Below are 15423 nucleotides of genomic sequence, written 5' to 3'. Positions count from 1 at the left end.
GATGGCACTCAACTTTCACCAATTGGGTTTATTTTGCAGGATTCAAAACTACAGATTGAATGTCAGAGTAACATCCATTTCAAGCAAAGGCATTTGATGAAATGCTTCACCAATATTTCTTAATAAAATCAAGAATTGTTGGCAACAGTATCTCCTGTAATGGATGGTCTTGCCTCTTATTCAAAATATAGAAAGTTTACTACTAGATTTACAGGATATACAGTGGACACTCTTTTGTCTGTTTCTTCTGTACACCATTGCTCAAATCCTTATTATAATCTGTATTGATGAAATATTACGTATTATTCTGATGGTTAATTCAAATCTTTGCTGTTGATATGAATTTTCTTAAAGTTTTTATACCATCAGCACATACTTTCCATTGTTTAAATATCTTGTCATGAATCACTTCAAATATTGAGTGTTTATATTGTACTGCTTGTAAAAACTGTACGGAATAAATTTTTACTGGTTTAATTAAAAACTTAATAACCTTAAAAACAACGATAAAGGAGTAATTTGAAAAGAAAATGGATTTAAATTGTTTAACAAGAACACAGTTTAACCTTTAATGTTTTTAATAGAAATTTATACAATAATTTTTCAAAACAGTGTCTGAATTCTGTTTGAAAATTGTAGAAGATTTATGACGAACATCGGTTCAACAACCTTACAGATGAATAGCATTGGCTGTTAAAATATCAAAATAGATTTAAGTAGTGGCAGGAGGGTAAGAATTATAAAGAAGAAAGCTCAAAAACTCATTTTAAATGGTTCCATTTTTCATCTGAAATTTTATTTATTCTTCAAGCATATGCACTATACAAAGGCCTTTGGTTGATGTAATCCTAATTACTTTACCCTGCTGTGCTTGCTGGCTGGCTGCTCTCCCGTCTGGGAGTTTTTTATGCACAAGCAAATAACCAGAGTTGCTATTATCCCCTGAAGAACATGAGTGAAAGCAGACCAAACAACTGTGACAATGATAACCTTTATAACAAGAAGCTACAAAATATTGTACACAAATATACAGCAGTTAAATTTATAATAAAAAATGAAGCTAACTAAATATCACAGTATAGCACCAACTAGATTGGCTGTTAAGAAAGGAATTGTAAAGACACCCACATATAATAACAAAATTTTTGTGTGCGTGAATACAAATACACACAAAGATTTTGAACTGAAAGTGGAGTTACCTCTGAAAATACGCTCTACTTAATGAAACTTAATTTATCAGAGGTAACAGCATTCTGTCCAATCAATAATTTAATGCTTTAGTGAATATATGTTAATATAGGTTTATTTTAATATAAATTAATTAAAAATATTCAAAAATAAATCCTCACCTAGAATATAAATATGAAATCCAAGGTTCAAGCACATTAGGATGCCGGAAAAGGAGTTCTCCAAATTGTATCACCAAATTATTTTTTACTACTACATCATTTGTTCTTTCCAACACTGTAATAAACAGCTGCAAAACAAAAATAAACATAATAAGCAATAGTGAAAATACCTCATGTGTTATGTTAAAGGGATACAATGATTTTTCCACTAAAGATTTATATGAATTTCGGAAAATAAAATTGGTTGCTTTCATTACTTATAGCAGAAACATATCAATAGATTAATTACACTTTTCTAATAAAAATTTTGCAATCTTATACAATAAGTTTCAATTTTAGTATATGAGTTGCTGAAGAAAACAGAAATTAATATATCATGACTGATATATATTAATATATGATATATATCATATATATATCCCTTTCTCTTTTTTTCATTATACTTGATCCCTTCTTACCACCATTACCATTTGTGTTGGTAAAGGTTTGACTCAGCTAGAAAATCCTCTTTATTTAAATTGTTCGGACCTTGATCATAGCATAATTCATCCATGCTTTATCTGATAGGGGTTTGGATCAACTTAGGAAGTCTGTTTCCTATTGGGTGGTTCAAGCCTAAAGGCTAAAGTTCCTATCAATCCATCCTTAAAAAAAGCTTTTTCAACAGATGAAAGACTATCCTGATAGCTGAGGTAGTAGAGTTGTTGATAATTAAACCAAGATCCTGGTTTCAGTTCTAAGTAAGTAGATCCTTACTTGGAACTATAATTACAATTATTTTCAGTTGGGTTGAATTTCTTTTCAAGTCCTCCAACCATTAAACATTATATGTTCAATAAAAACATATATATATATATATATATATATATATATGTTTATATATATATATATATATATATATATATATATATATATATATAAATAATGATCATTTACATATCCAAAAAAATAACAATCAAGGAAAAAACTCAAAGATCTAGTCAACAGCCTTAAACAATTCACAGAAGAATTAGCGCCAATAAAATATCGTAAAAAAAATCAATGGTGGAACAGCAAATGTGACGAAACAGTGGAAAAAAGACATCAAGCATGGCTGTTTCACCAATCCCAAAAATCAAAAACATCCTTCCAGAATCTAGTAAAATAAAAAAAAGAAACCACCTAAACCCTAAGAAAAATAAAAAGACAACTCCATAAAGACACACTAAAATCAACAGAAGAATTCAATAAAACACAGTTGAAAAACTACTACAAAACCTTCAACAATCAGCTCCAAAAATATAAACCCCCAACCCTACTAATAAAGAATGAAAACTGTAAACTGGTCCATAACAATAAAGACAACATGGAAAACCTAGCTAAATATTTCAACAAACTCCTAAGTTGCAAAGAACCAACAGAATTCCTAAACTTCAATACCAACACCCCAATAACAACACCACCAGAAAACATCAACCCTCCCACAATAAAAGAAGTCTACCAAGCACTGGGTGAGATGAAGAATTACAAAGCCTCAGCAGAAGATAAGACTTTTGTAGAGATCTGCAAACACGCAGGAAGATCAGCAGAAATTGCCCTTCATCAACGGCTAGTCAACATCTGGATCAAAGAAGAACAACCAGAACACTGGATAACAGCCCTCATCCATCCGCTACACAAAAAAGGGGAAAAAACAGACCCTAAAAATTACAGGGGAATCTCACTCCTGGACACAACATACAAAATTCGTTCAAGAATCATCCTCAACAGGATCAGTCCATAACTCGAGAATGAACTACAATATACCAGAGAGGTTTCAGATCCTGGAGGAGCTGTCCAGACCAGATCATGAGTCTCAAGCTAATAATGGATTACAACAGGAAAAGAAACAGAGTCATGATGATAACATTTGTAGATTTAAAGAAAGCTTATGACTGCATCCACAGAGAATTCCTACTAAAAATTCTAAGACACTTTGGACTACATATCAAATTAATAAACATGATAAAACTGACCCTCACAATCACTGAGTCTAACATAAAATTCAGAGGGGAGCTCTCAGAACTTTTTGAGATCAAAACAGGAATGCGCCAAGGCAATGAGCTCTTACTGCTATTATTCAACTGTGCTTTAGAAATGGCTCAAAAAATGCCCCCAAAAGTAAAAATAGGCAAAAAGCAAAACAACTGTCTTTGTATCACTGACAACTTGGCACTGCTAGCAAAAGACATTAAGCAGAATCAGAGATATTAGAACTTGAAAACATTGCAAATAAAATTGGCCTCAAAATTTCATTTGAAAAGACAGAAATTATGCCCCAAAAACCAACACAATTAAAAGTAAATATAAGCGGTAATAAAATCAAAATAGTAACTCAATTTAAATACCTTGGAGAAATAGTAACAAACAACTTAAACAAAAGAAAACTTAATCCAAATAAAAAGAAACAAACTAGCTAAAGCTCAAAAATTAACCTGGTACACTTACAATAAAAAATACCTTCAATAAAGCAAAAATAAGACATTACAACACAGTTATAAAACCAGAAGCCACTTATGCAGCAGAAATACTCTTCCACCTGAACGAACAATCGAAGACAGACAGACTCCAGAAAATCTAAAGAAGAATTGGAAGAACCTGCATCAATAAAAAGTACCAGAAAGAAAGACAGTGTGGACTGTGCCCAACAAAGTCATGTATTATGAGTTAGAACCCATCATGATACCATGCGAAAGAAGAGACTAGGATTCTTTGGGCATATCATGAGGATGCAAGATTCAAAACCTCTGAAACAGCTAGTACAGTATAATCTCGACTCGAAAAACACCAAGACAGTTTGCAGATGGATCAGAAAAATAAGAGAGGATCAAAAGGAAATTGGCCTTACACCAGTAGGCACCACAGATCCAAAAAAAATATAGTTATAGCCATGAGTTTAACAACTGATCAAGTAAAACGTTGGGTCACAAGTACAAGGTCTGTAAATAAAGTATGAGACTGTTTCAATATAGCTGCATTTATTTTAAAACTATAAATGAACTTTATCTTCAAAATAGTTCTCATGGGGTTCAACAGATCGCCAGAAAACTACTCTCACTCTATGTATGAGGGTTGGAAATTACCAGTCAGAGTTTGTTTTTAGTTCATTGACAACAGCTTTCCATTTTCCCCTCTGTTCCAAAATAGCATCCTTTGAGATATACGTCTAGTTTGAGGAAAAACGTCACATGGAATTAAATCAGATGAGGACTGAGAAATCATAGAAATGTCCTTTTTTGCCAAAAATTATTAATTGTCCCAGTAAGACAAGAAGCATTGTCATAGTGCAGCATCCACGTGTTTTCAATTCATGGTCACACATGAATAAGTCTTCTTCTTAATCTTTTAAAAACCTTATTTTGTAAAACTGATTAATGGTTAATGCCTTATTATCTTAAGGCACTAATTTCTTATAAATAATCCTCTGGCTGTTAAAAGAAGTTAATAAAAGAAGTAGATGGCTTTGCTCATTTTCGCCTTTTTTGTGCCGGCTGAGTTGAAGAATTGTTACTTCTGACTTAAACATTTTGTTTTGGGATTGTAAAGACACATTATTCGTCACCAGTGATGAATTGATGAAAAAATTACCATCATTATCAAATTAGCACCATTTTGTACGTCTTCCAGGAGATCAAGACATACTTCCAATTGTCCTTATATTGGATTGAGAAGTTTTTGGGAATCATCTTTGCACACTTTCCTTAATGCCAAATCCTGTGTTAAAATTTGATAGACCACAGTATAATTATAATTTAACTTAATGCCAAACTTTATCATTCTTACTGTCAGTCAACAGTTTGACCAAATAAGGGCTCGCACTGTTTCCACACTGTCATGAGTTTTCGAAGATGAAGAACTTCCTAGGTAGATTCATTTTTAATGGCTTCATAGCCCTACAAAAATGCCTTGTATTACTTCAACACTTATGACCTCCATGAAACATACCTCAAATATCTGTTTTGTTTTCTTAAAAAAGTGAGTTGAGTTCTCCCCAAATGGGACATAAAACTTTATTGTACATTGTAGCTCAAGAGTGCAATCTTCATTTTTGTAACTCTAAAACAAAACCACTTTACAAAAATACACACTAAAAATAACATGTTATTTTTAGTGATACCCCATGTTAAACTTATTTAAATTTACCCCATGTTAAACTTGTAATGAAAGTTTATGAGATGATTAACTAAATGTTACCATATCATGCGCTACATGAGCAGCCAGTAAATAAATTAATAAATAATATATTATCCGGAGGTCCCAGGTTCGAATCCCAGTCAGACATGGCATTTTCACACATGCTACAAATCATTCATCTCAACCTCTGAAGCAATACCTAACAGTAGTCCTGGAGGTTAAATAAATAATTTAAATTATATGTCTAGAGACCTTACAGACTAGACTGAAACTGACTTTCCTTGTCTACTTTGGACAGAAGCTAAGAAACTCACGTGGGAAAATTATTTTTGAACCTAATGTCATTACAATTAACTGAGGAGAGACTTTGAATTCTAAAGAAATGGCCTGCAAGATTCATCAACAGTGAATCACTTATCATTATCAATTTTTTTATTGATTTTTGCTGCAACTCTTCAATCACAGAAGAGAGTTGGCAGAATGATCTTCAGTGTGAATCATTAATCTTCTTTTATGAAGATACAAAATTCACTAAAATTTGATTATTCATTATTTCATCAAAATAAACTTCCCTTAATTTCCTTATAAATTTCTACAGAGTGCTTTTCTTGTATTTAAAAATTGGATTAACTTTTTTAATAATAGATAAGCTATTAATTTTTTACACAAATTGAACAGCCAGGAAATTTAATCTTAAATATATACTATAACAAATTTATAATTAGAAAGCTTGGTTCACATTAACTTTAATTAATTCTAATTAACTTAATTCAACAGAGAATGATATAACTTATATAACTCAACAGAGAACTATACAAATTATTCAGTTCAGCAGAGAACTATATGACTTACATAGTTCAACAGAGAACAATATAACTTTATATTGTTAGTGGGTACTTTAAACAATATTAAATCTCTGGTAAAACAATTTTATATGAATTAAAATGAATGTGCAGACCTTTAAAATTTTTAAAAAAGTTATACTTGCTGCATATATTTAATATACATTTAATAATTGCCAACCACAGCTATTTTGCATTAATTAATACACTAGTAATAATAAAAAACAAACAATACCTGAATATTCTGAGAACAAAACCTGTTTGAAACCATCATAAACTGACCTAACGTAACAGAAGTAACAGATTTTAGATGAACATTATCATATCTTCCTTCATTTTCTAAAATCATGCGAGGTAAATTCCTTTAAAAAAAAAAAAAATGAATTTATTAGAACCTAAAAATTCACTAGAAATTAATTTAAGAATATAGCTTTGGCAAAATTATTTTGCTCTGACTGAACTCATACAGAAGGTTAATAAAGTTTAATCTTATTTAAATAAATATTTCTTCTTCATTTTTTTATACCAATCTTCCTTTTTTGTCACATTTGCTAGTAACTTTATTAAGAAATGCGCAAACCAAGCCAAGAAACGACTGGATCTGCAGCAAATAAATTTCTGGTTATTGCTGAGAGATAAAGAATGTTTTATAAATAAATATTAATTTTTCAACATGGTTAACCATTTTAAAGCTAAGTACAAAGAATACAGAATAACTATCAATTATATAGAAAGACATCACTATCAATTATTATGAATGCTGCATAAACAATCATTTGACTTCCTTTTTTAAGTATTGGATACTTAAATTTTATATACGTGTTGGACAAGATGTGCAATATATTAAGTATGCCACCTTACACGTTCATCTAGAAGCACAATTTAAAACATTTATTTAGTAGGTACCTACCTGCATACAAATTTTTTATTTATCCTACTTCTTAACTCTGCTACTAGCCTTGTGTTTAATTACTAGAGACCACATTATATGCAACATAAAAAGCTTGAAATATGCATGAAAAATGCTTAAAATATCCATGAAAAGTGTTAAAATATGCAACTTTAAATAATAAAAAAATAATTTTTAGTTTTTTTTATTTCAAAATCAGCATACAATTAGTAAGGAGTTGAATAAATAAATTCAATAATTTACAATTATTTAACATCTAGATACTTTTGTAAACATAAAAAATCAGAAGTACCTTAGGATCCTCTATATCCTTTAAGAGAAAATAAGAACTTGAAATATGAAGATGCAATCCTTCCAACTGCCCACTTATGTCTTTTAAGTTCAAGTAGCAGCTGGTACTTCATGAAGATTATATCCAATTTCTTAAAGTTACTGAAATACACCTGTATAAACTGAAGTAAATAACTGAAACTTACGCAAATTTAGCTAAAATTCCATCACCAAAGAGAATCTCATTTTCACAAACAAGTCGTATTTCCTCTGCTAAAGTATCATCATTAGCAGATGCTACACCAACAGCCATATCCAGCTCATCTTCTTCCTCAACAGTAGTAACACCTTTCAGCTAATGCAAAGGGAAAAGTTTTAGATTTTCTAATAATCTTTAAATAAGTTTTTTGATGCTTGTAAACATATAGCTTGCATTTCCACAATATTTATTATATACTAGTTAGAATTTTTTAAAAATTATACAAATAATAAAAAATTAATATAAAAACCAAAATACAGAATACAGAGTAAACAAAAAGAATAATGGCGGTTTTAATATTTTTACTATCTCTTAATTTTGATTTACAGTATTACATCACAAGTAAAATGGAAGAGTACTCTTAAAATTATTCATAAAAAGTGTTCAGTTTCATCACTGGCATACATTCAACCAGTAGGAGAGTTTGTCTCGCACTTTATTTAACCAGCCTGTTTGAAGTAATGGAAGCAACATCAGTTTCAATCCTGTTTCTCAAAAAATCAGGTAGATCAGTACGATAGCAGAGGAATCCATACACAAGAATGTTTACAAATCACATCAGGTGACTTTGGAAGACACCACAAACAAGCTCTGTCACTGGGTCCATGCCATCCAATCCAGCAGTTGGGATAAACGTCATTCAACCAACCTGTAACCTGTACAGAGTTGTCAGTGAGAAGGCTTGTTGCTAAATAAAATTCTCCAGTCTACCTGCAGCGGAGGAAAGAGCCTTGTATACAGCATATCCGAATAAGCAATTCCTATTATTCTTGCTTTAGCGATAAACATTACATTTTTGGGAGTCTTTCACAATGTTAATGGGGATTTTTTGAGCCCAGAAACAGACATTATGTTTCACTAAGATGAAGTATTGTCACTAAACAAGATCAAGAAAGTTATAGCCTTCATGCTGCAACATTTTGATTACAAAGCCAACAGACACAGTATAGTCAGTGGTAGGCTTCAAAGTCTTTAACAGGTGTAAATGGTATGGACGCAAGTGTAAGAGTTTCTTTAAAACATTCCACACTGTCATCATCTGGTAGTTTGCAGCTGGCCTTCCTAAAGTATTTCTTAGAATGTTGCAGGAAATACTCCCTGACACATTCATCATTTTCTTCAGACATCCTTGGGCATCCCATATCCCATAGTCTTCCCATTACGTAGACATCCAGTCATTTCAAATCGATTGTCATCACTGAATGTCATTATCACTGGGAGGATCACAATTAAACTTTATACAGAACACATGTTGAACTGTATAACTACAGATTCCCATTTAGCAAATTGTACAACACAGAAGCCTTTCTTCAGGAATTGATCTCTCTAGTGGTGCTGTCAAGCAGAAAGATAAGGAATCAATCTACAATTGTGGGATGAAAAGTTCCAGGCCTCACACAGAGATGTTGTTGGTATATTTAATTTCTCAATGTTGTCACATGATTCCATTTTTCATTTACTGTAAGAGTTTCAAGTCGCTAAATCATTTAGTACAGTATTTACAGTCAATCAAAGTAGAGAATTAGAGTGATTTGGAAAATGAAAAAATCTTCAACAACATGCAATGATTAAATATTTTTTTCTTAATGGCTTAAATACAAAGGAAATTAAAGAGGAGCTTGATATAACATTGGGAGACTCTTCTCCATCAAATAGAACAGTTAAATGGTAAATGCTGAGTTGTAGTTTAAAATGGATTGAACATGCATTAGCGATGAGCCACAGTGGACACCCTTCTGAAGTGACGCCACAAACAATAAAAAAAGTGCATAAAATCATTTTAGTAAATCAATGAGTGAACGAGTTAGCAGAGTCTGTAGGTATGTCAACAGAACACAGCGCAAAATTTTGCAAGAACATTTAGAGATGAACAAGTTATGCGCTAGATGGGTGCTGTGTTTGCTCATGCTCGACCAAAAATAGTGCCAAAAGAACATTTTGGTATAATGCAGAGGTATTTTTACGTCAATTTGAAAGTTCATGAGACTTCAGTTCATCACTGTACTCCTGAGACAAAACAACAGTCAAAACAATGCATTGAAAAAGGTCAACTTGCTCCAAAAAAAAAGTGAAAATAACTTTCCACACAAAAAAGTTATGGCAACTGTTTTTTGGGAAACATGTAGAATAATTTCATTATCTTAAAAAGGGTGAAATAATAAATGTCAAATATTATGTGACCTTATTGCAGCATCTCAGTGATGAAATTAAGGAAAAACTACCACATTTGGCAAAAAAAAGAAAAAAATGCTTTTCCATCAACATAATGCTCCAGCTCATACTTCAGTCATTGCAATGGCAAAATTCAAGGAATTACGGTTTGAATTGCTCCAACACTTCATATTCACCTGATCTGGCTACCAGTAACTATCACTTGTTTCCTAAAAAAAATGGCTTGTAGGAAAGAGATTTTCAACCAATAATGAAGTTATTGCCACCATAGACAGTTATTTTAGAGTTGTTTTAAGATAGCTCATTAGTATATTAACCTATTTCTTCCCAAAAGAACAATTTACACATCTTTCCCAAATTTTTTCATTCTACCTACATCTTTACTATCCTCTTTAAAAAATAAGACATGAAAGGGAAACTCGTATTTGTAGTTTTTGAGTTATGACCTGTTGCGTTTACGCAACATTGGGAGTTGTCTGCAAGTTGCGATGTTATGTTTACGCAACATGAAACATGGGAAATGATGTAAACAGTAAATATACGACTGATATTACATAAAATAATTTTATTAATATTAATAATAATTTCAGTTTACTCTATTTTCTGTAATATTTGTAATTTTACATTTTACTTTTCAGCTGCCTTGTGAAATTTTTTAAACAGGCCACATGTAAAAACACTTGGCATTTCTTAGAAATATAAATAGTTTGACTATGACACACTTTACAGCTTCGTCTTCCATTTAGTTTCATTAATATCTATAATATGGTCAATTTTGTCTTTTCATACACTGTCTGGTAAACTCGTTTTACTTCACTGTCCTAACAGTAAATTTCTGTCACTTATGTCTGGTTCAATTTTCGCTCATCAAAGTTACGACAAAACTAACTGTGATTTAAATTCTATCTGGTTAATTTTATTTCCTGTTGATAAAATATAAAATTTCACAGATTTTCCTCTCATGAACATTTTTGCTGAATGATGTCCAAAATAAGATAAATAATAATTTGTTCGTCAATTGAAATATTTTGAGAAAACACCCAAATTGGCTAAATTTGACAATCAATTCATTATAATATGCGTGGAGTTTTGAAAATTTTTCCAATTTTCTAGTTTTGTGTTGTCTCAATGGATATACTTTTAATTTCCAAATTTATTTTGTGGCATTGTCTCACACAAGAGACAACCTTTATCAGGATCTTTACTCCAGTACATTTTACATTAGGGAAGCAAGTGATAACCTGTCAGAATAAGAATTCTATAAGTGTTTTTCAAGTCTGGATGAATTAAAGCTATGGTTATTTTTTCCTTAGCATGCGAGATAGAAAACTAAATAATTTTGTCCAAGAAAACATCATCAAAAATGAAATTGAATGTTTCAAGATCTGTTAGACCACCGTATTGTTTTTATTTCTTCCTCAAGTTTATTTATTTCATTATCATCTGGAATTTTTGATGTAGTTGGTAAAGAATTTCCCCAATTTGACACGGTTTAGGTTCCTTGACTTTTTGTTTTGCCATTTTATGTTTAGCTGGTTTAATACTAATAGAACTATGGACTTCACAGAACCAGCGATATCTGAAGGAATGAGATCACCCCCATCGTTGATAACAATTTAGTTATCATCAGTTTTCTTCATCCTTATTTTCATCAACATCACGTGATATAATTACTGCAATGACACTGCATGCTTCTTTCTCTTCCTCAATCCCATCAAATGTAACAAGCATTTTCTGCTGTTCTGTAATATTCTTTTGAAAACTCATAGCAGAATATACTACATACAAATACATCAATATTTCTATGATAATAATTACGTCTAACTATTCGGTGATGACACAAACTACACACTATAAACTAATAACTAAATTTATGTTATGAAATAAAAAAGTTATTTATCACACACTAAAATCTAAATACTGTAAATAAAACTGAAAGATGTATGTAATGACGGCAACAATTTGTTTTGATCAAGGCACTACACACGACAGCTGTATCTCAACTAGTTGTAAATCCCCGTTACGCCAATGCAACACATCACATTACATTGAATAACAAAGAAACCCAAAGCCCAGTCATAACGGAAATGGCTCAGCAATAAACTAAACATAATAAGAATAACTGACAAAACAAAAAATTCCATTCCAAGAAAGTACTAACTTTTATTTCTTACAAGAAATCAGATTCTGAATGCATTGGTTTTATCATTATTTAAGTTCACTAAGAAAGAAAATATGTAAAAAAAAATATTAAAAAATACACATCAATAAAATCTTTATTTATTTTAGAATTAATAACACAAATCAAATAAAAGTGCATAACACAAATCAAAAAATTAAATGTATAATTTTGTACCGTTGCGTTTACGCAATGTTGGGAAGAAATGGGTTGACGGTTATTTTAAGATAAATTGCCATACACAACTGGCGTAAGTGCTCTTGTTGAATGCTGGGCTAAGTGTATAGACCTAAACTGTGACTAAGTTGAAAAATAAATCAAAATGTAAACAGAAAAATGTTTTCTTATCTAATTTTTCACTCTACCTTCATATGGCCATGCGCATGATTAAACAGTTCCTTTTGTCCTTTGATTCTAACTTTAAACAAGCACTGCTGCCAAATAAGATAAAAAAAGAAAATACAATATTGTCAATAAAGAGCTATTATGATACTGATCAGATGATAACAACTTTTTATTTAATTTAATTTAAAGCGAGTAGTTCATCCTCTGAGTCAGTCAATAAAAAACTTTTTTAAAGATAACACAGCACCATTTGAGAGGCTTCAAGGCCATCAATTCATGGATCCAACACTTTTTTCTTCTTTTTTTTTTATTTTTTTAACTTATTTTTTAAATTTCAAACTTAACAGAATCCCTAAAAATTATTTATAATAAAATACAATAACTTATTACAATTAATCCGACATTAAAGAAAAAATACAACTGGACAAGATAGTAATTTTCTTATAATTCAATATTATCTCAAAAAGCTGCAACTACAAAATAAAAATATGTGAAATAAGAATAAAATGCAAAACAAATAATAAGATACTAGTGGTGTGTATGTGTGTATATATATACACATATATATTTTTAATTAATTCTTTTAAGAATCATACTCCTCTGCATTAAATACAAATTGATGTAATAAAATAAAATGTATATATATATATATATAAATATATATAAAAATACAATACCTTTTTTTTAGAATGATTTTTTGATTGAGCTGTATCTTTTTCCATAATTTCCAATGCATTGCGTCTCTTTTTCTCCTCTAATACATCTTGTTCCAAGTACAGACACAACCTAAAATTGTAATATTCAACTACTAAACAAAAACTAATCATAAAATTATTTTACATTATTAATAATTTTGGAATAATTGTAAATAATAGATCTGTAAAATCTTATTACAATATAATGAGTTTATATATTAATAACTGCATAGTTACATTATCCTTAGAAGCAACAACAGTAAAGTTTTAAAGTGGCAATTTATTGAATTTTAGAAAGATTTTAAATAGGTTGTTGTTTTAAATACAAACATAAGTTTAAAAGTGATAATTTTAACGATAGTCTTTTGAATTATTTACTAATAACTGTGAAAATATAATATCAGGGCAGTTAAAATTGAGAAAATTAAAACGTAAAAAATAAAAATATCTGGTAAAAAAAATAGATTTTAGAATCAAATTTTAAAGATATAAGGAAACAAAAAGGAAGTTCTACATTTTATAAAACATAACTTATTACTTACCTAAAATTTTAGAATATTTGAGTTCTAAAAAACAGATTATAAGTAATATTATTAGTAATATAATTTTTTCTTAATTGGAAAATTCTGTGGTAGCATACTAATTCCCTTGAACTGAAATCTAAGTTTATTTTCATTCCTGATAAATTTGTTTCAAGGATAAGTTTTATGGAACATTTTCTATTATTATTATTAGCGGCACATTAATTCTTACTGTTCTGGTAAATAACCATAAATAAAATCTGAATTAATATTCAGTAAAAAATTCTGAGTCACAGTCAACTTAGCCAATGATAAAAAAATCTGATTTCTTCTGGCAATTAATTCATTTAATATAAATGCAAATTAACTTTCTGTTAACAATTGATCACTCTTGAACAACAAATTCAGTTTTTATTTATTGTAAAATAAATAAAAAATGAACTCAAATACACTACAAACACAAAGACAACTCCGCACATTAAACTGAACCTAATTTTATCATCAATATCTGTTACTGTAACATTTTCTAGACACCAAAACTCATGCAAATAAAAATAGATGAATAATAGTCTGGCAATTGTGACTAGAAATAAAAAAGGATATGCAAAATCGACTGTTCTTCTTAAATTCTAGAAAGAAACTACAAATGGCACTACGAGAGTTTTGCAAAATAATGGAGCAGATCATCACAGGTGGTTACAAGATATGTTTGGACAGATCCCAACTTGCACTGTAGATGCTCTAGTCACTGTCTCAGTGTAATTTGCTTTTTACATGTGTAAGTGAAAAGAGGTATTGATATTAAGGTCAAAAACTGAATACTGAGCAGTTTTGTACATGGGTTAACTGATGATCAGTGTTTAGAGGAAATGACTCCTGTGCTTGGAGAGGACTGTCCTAATCATACAATATTTAGTATCAAGAGTTTGAAAGAGGAAATTTTGGTCTAGAGGACCAAAATTTCAGGTCAGGTCGACTGTCTTTGTCTGTGACTGAGGGAAACATTGCTGCAGTACAAAAAATGCTTGAGAAAGACAGGTGAGTAACCTACCACCAAAGAGAGGTGTCCATAGGCATTAATACACCAGAATTTCATGCTATTTTGAAAAATCACCTTCAATTGAGAAAATCTGTACCCTTTGGATGCCGCATAACTTGACCATCAATCAGATGGCAGGTCATGTTTCATGTACCGTGAAATTCTGATAAAAGTTTGAAAATGGGAAATCGTCCTATCTGAATAGTATTGTGACAGGTGACGAAACTTGTTTGTACTATTATGAAGTCCTGAGCAAGGCTCAGAAGTGTGGGTGTTCAAAGATGAGGAGACCCCCTCATGGGTGTTCAAAAATCCAGATCAGTGAAGAAGAGAATGGTGTTGTATTTTTTAGTGTTAAGAGGCATTTTATAGCAAGTCGTTTTGGAAACTCAGAAGGAATTTTGGAAACAGAGAAATAGTATACCAGGAACGCCTGCCTAAAATTCTTGAAACTCTCACAAAGCTGTGCCAAAACTCAAGGATGGACTCCAAAAAGTTTGCTCCAAGTATTAGGCCAGCATTGGAATAAAACTCTTAGAACACCCTCCCAACAAGTTCTGACCTCACTCCATGTGACTTTGCTGTTCCCCCAGGAGAAGACAGTCTGAAAGAGACATTTTACGATTGATGATGACTTCCTAAGGGTTTGGGACAGTGAGTGTAAGCAGAACTTCAACGAAACATAGCGAG

General features: G+C 30.9%; 1 protein-coding gene across 1 annotated transcript in view; it reads right to left on the bottom strand.

The window, feature by feature from the left end:
* The window catches only part of Cap-D2 (CAP-D2 condensin subunit), a 127487-nt gene that overhangs the window by 20871 nt on the left and 91193 nt on the right, over positions 1–15423 (bottom strand). Inside the window, exons 18-21 of the mRNA XM_075354479.1 lie at positions 13156–13264; positions 7730–7878; positions 6579–6705; positions 1350–1477 (exon numbers count right to left, since the gene is read on the bottom strand). Coding sequence (XP_075210594.1) covers positions 1350–1477; positions 6579–6705; positions 7730–7878; positions 13156–13264 — 513 coding nt within the window. The remainder of the gene's footprint in view (positions 1–1349; positions 1478–6578; positions 6706–7729; positions 7879–13155; positions 13265–15423) is intronic.

Source organism: Lycorma delicatula, chromosome 1 (genome assembly GCF_047948215.1).
Source record: "Lycorma delicatula isolate Av1 chromosome 1, ASM4794821v1, whole genome shotgun sequence".
Classification (NCBI taxonomy): Eukaryota; Metazoa; Arthropoda; class Insecta; order Hemiptera; family Fulgoridae; genus Lycorma; species Lycorma delicatula.
This window is presented reverse-complemented; position numbering and strand designations above follow the sequence as displayed.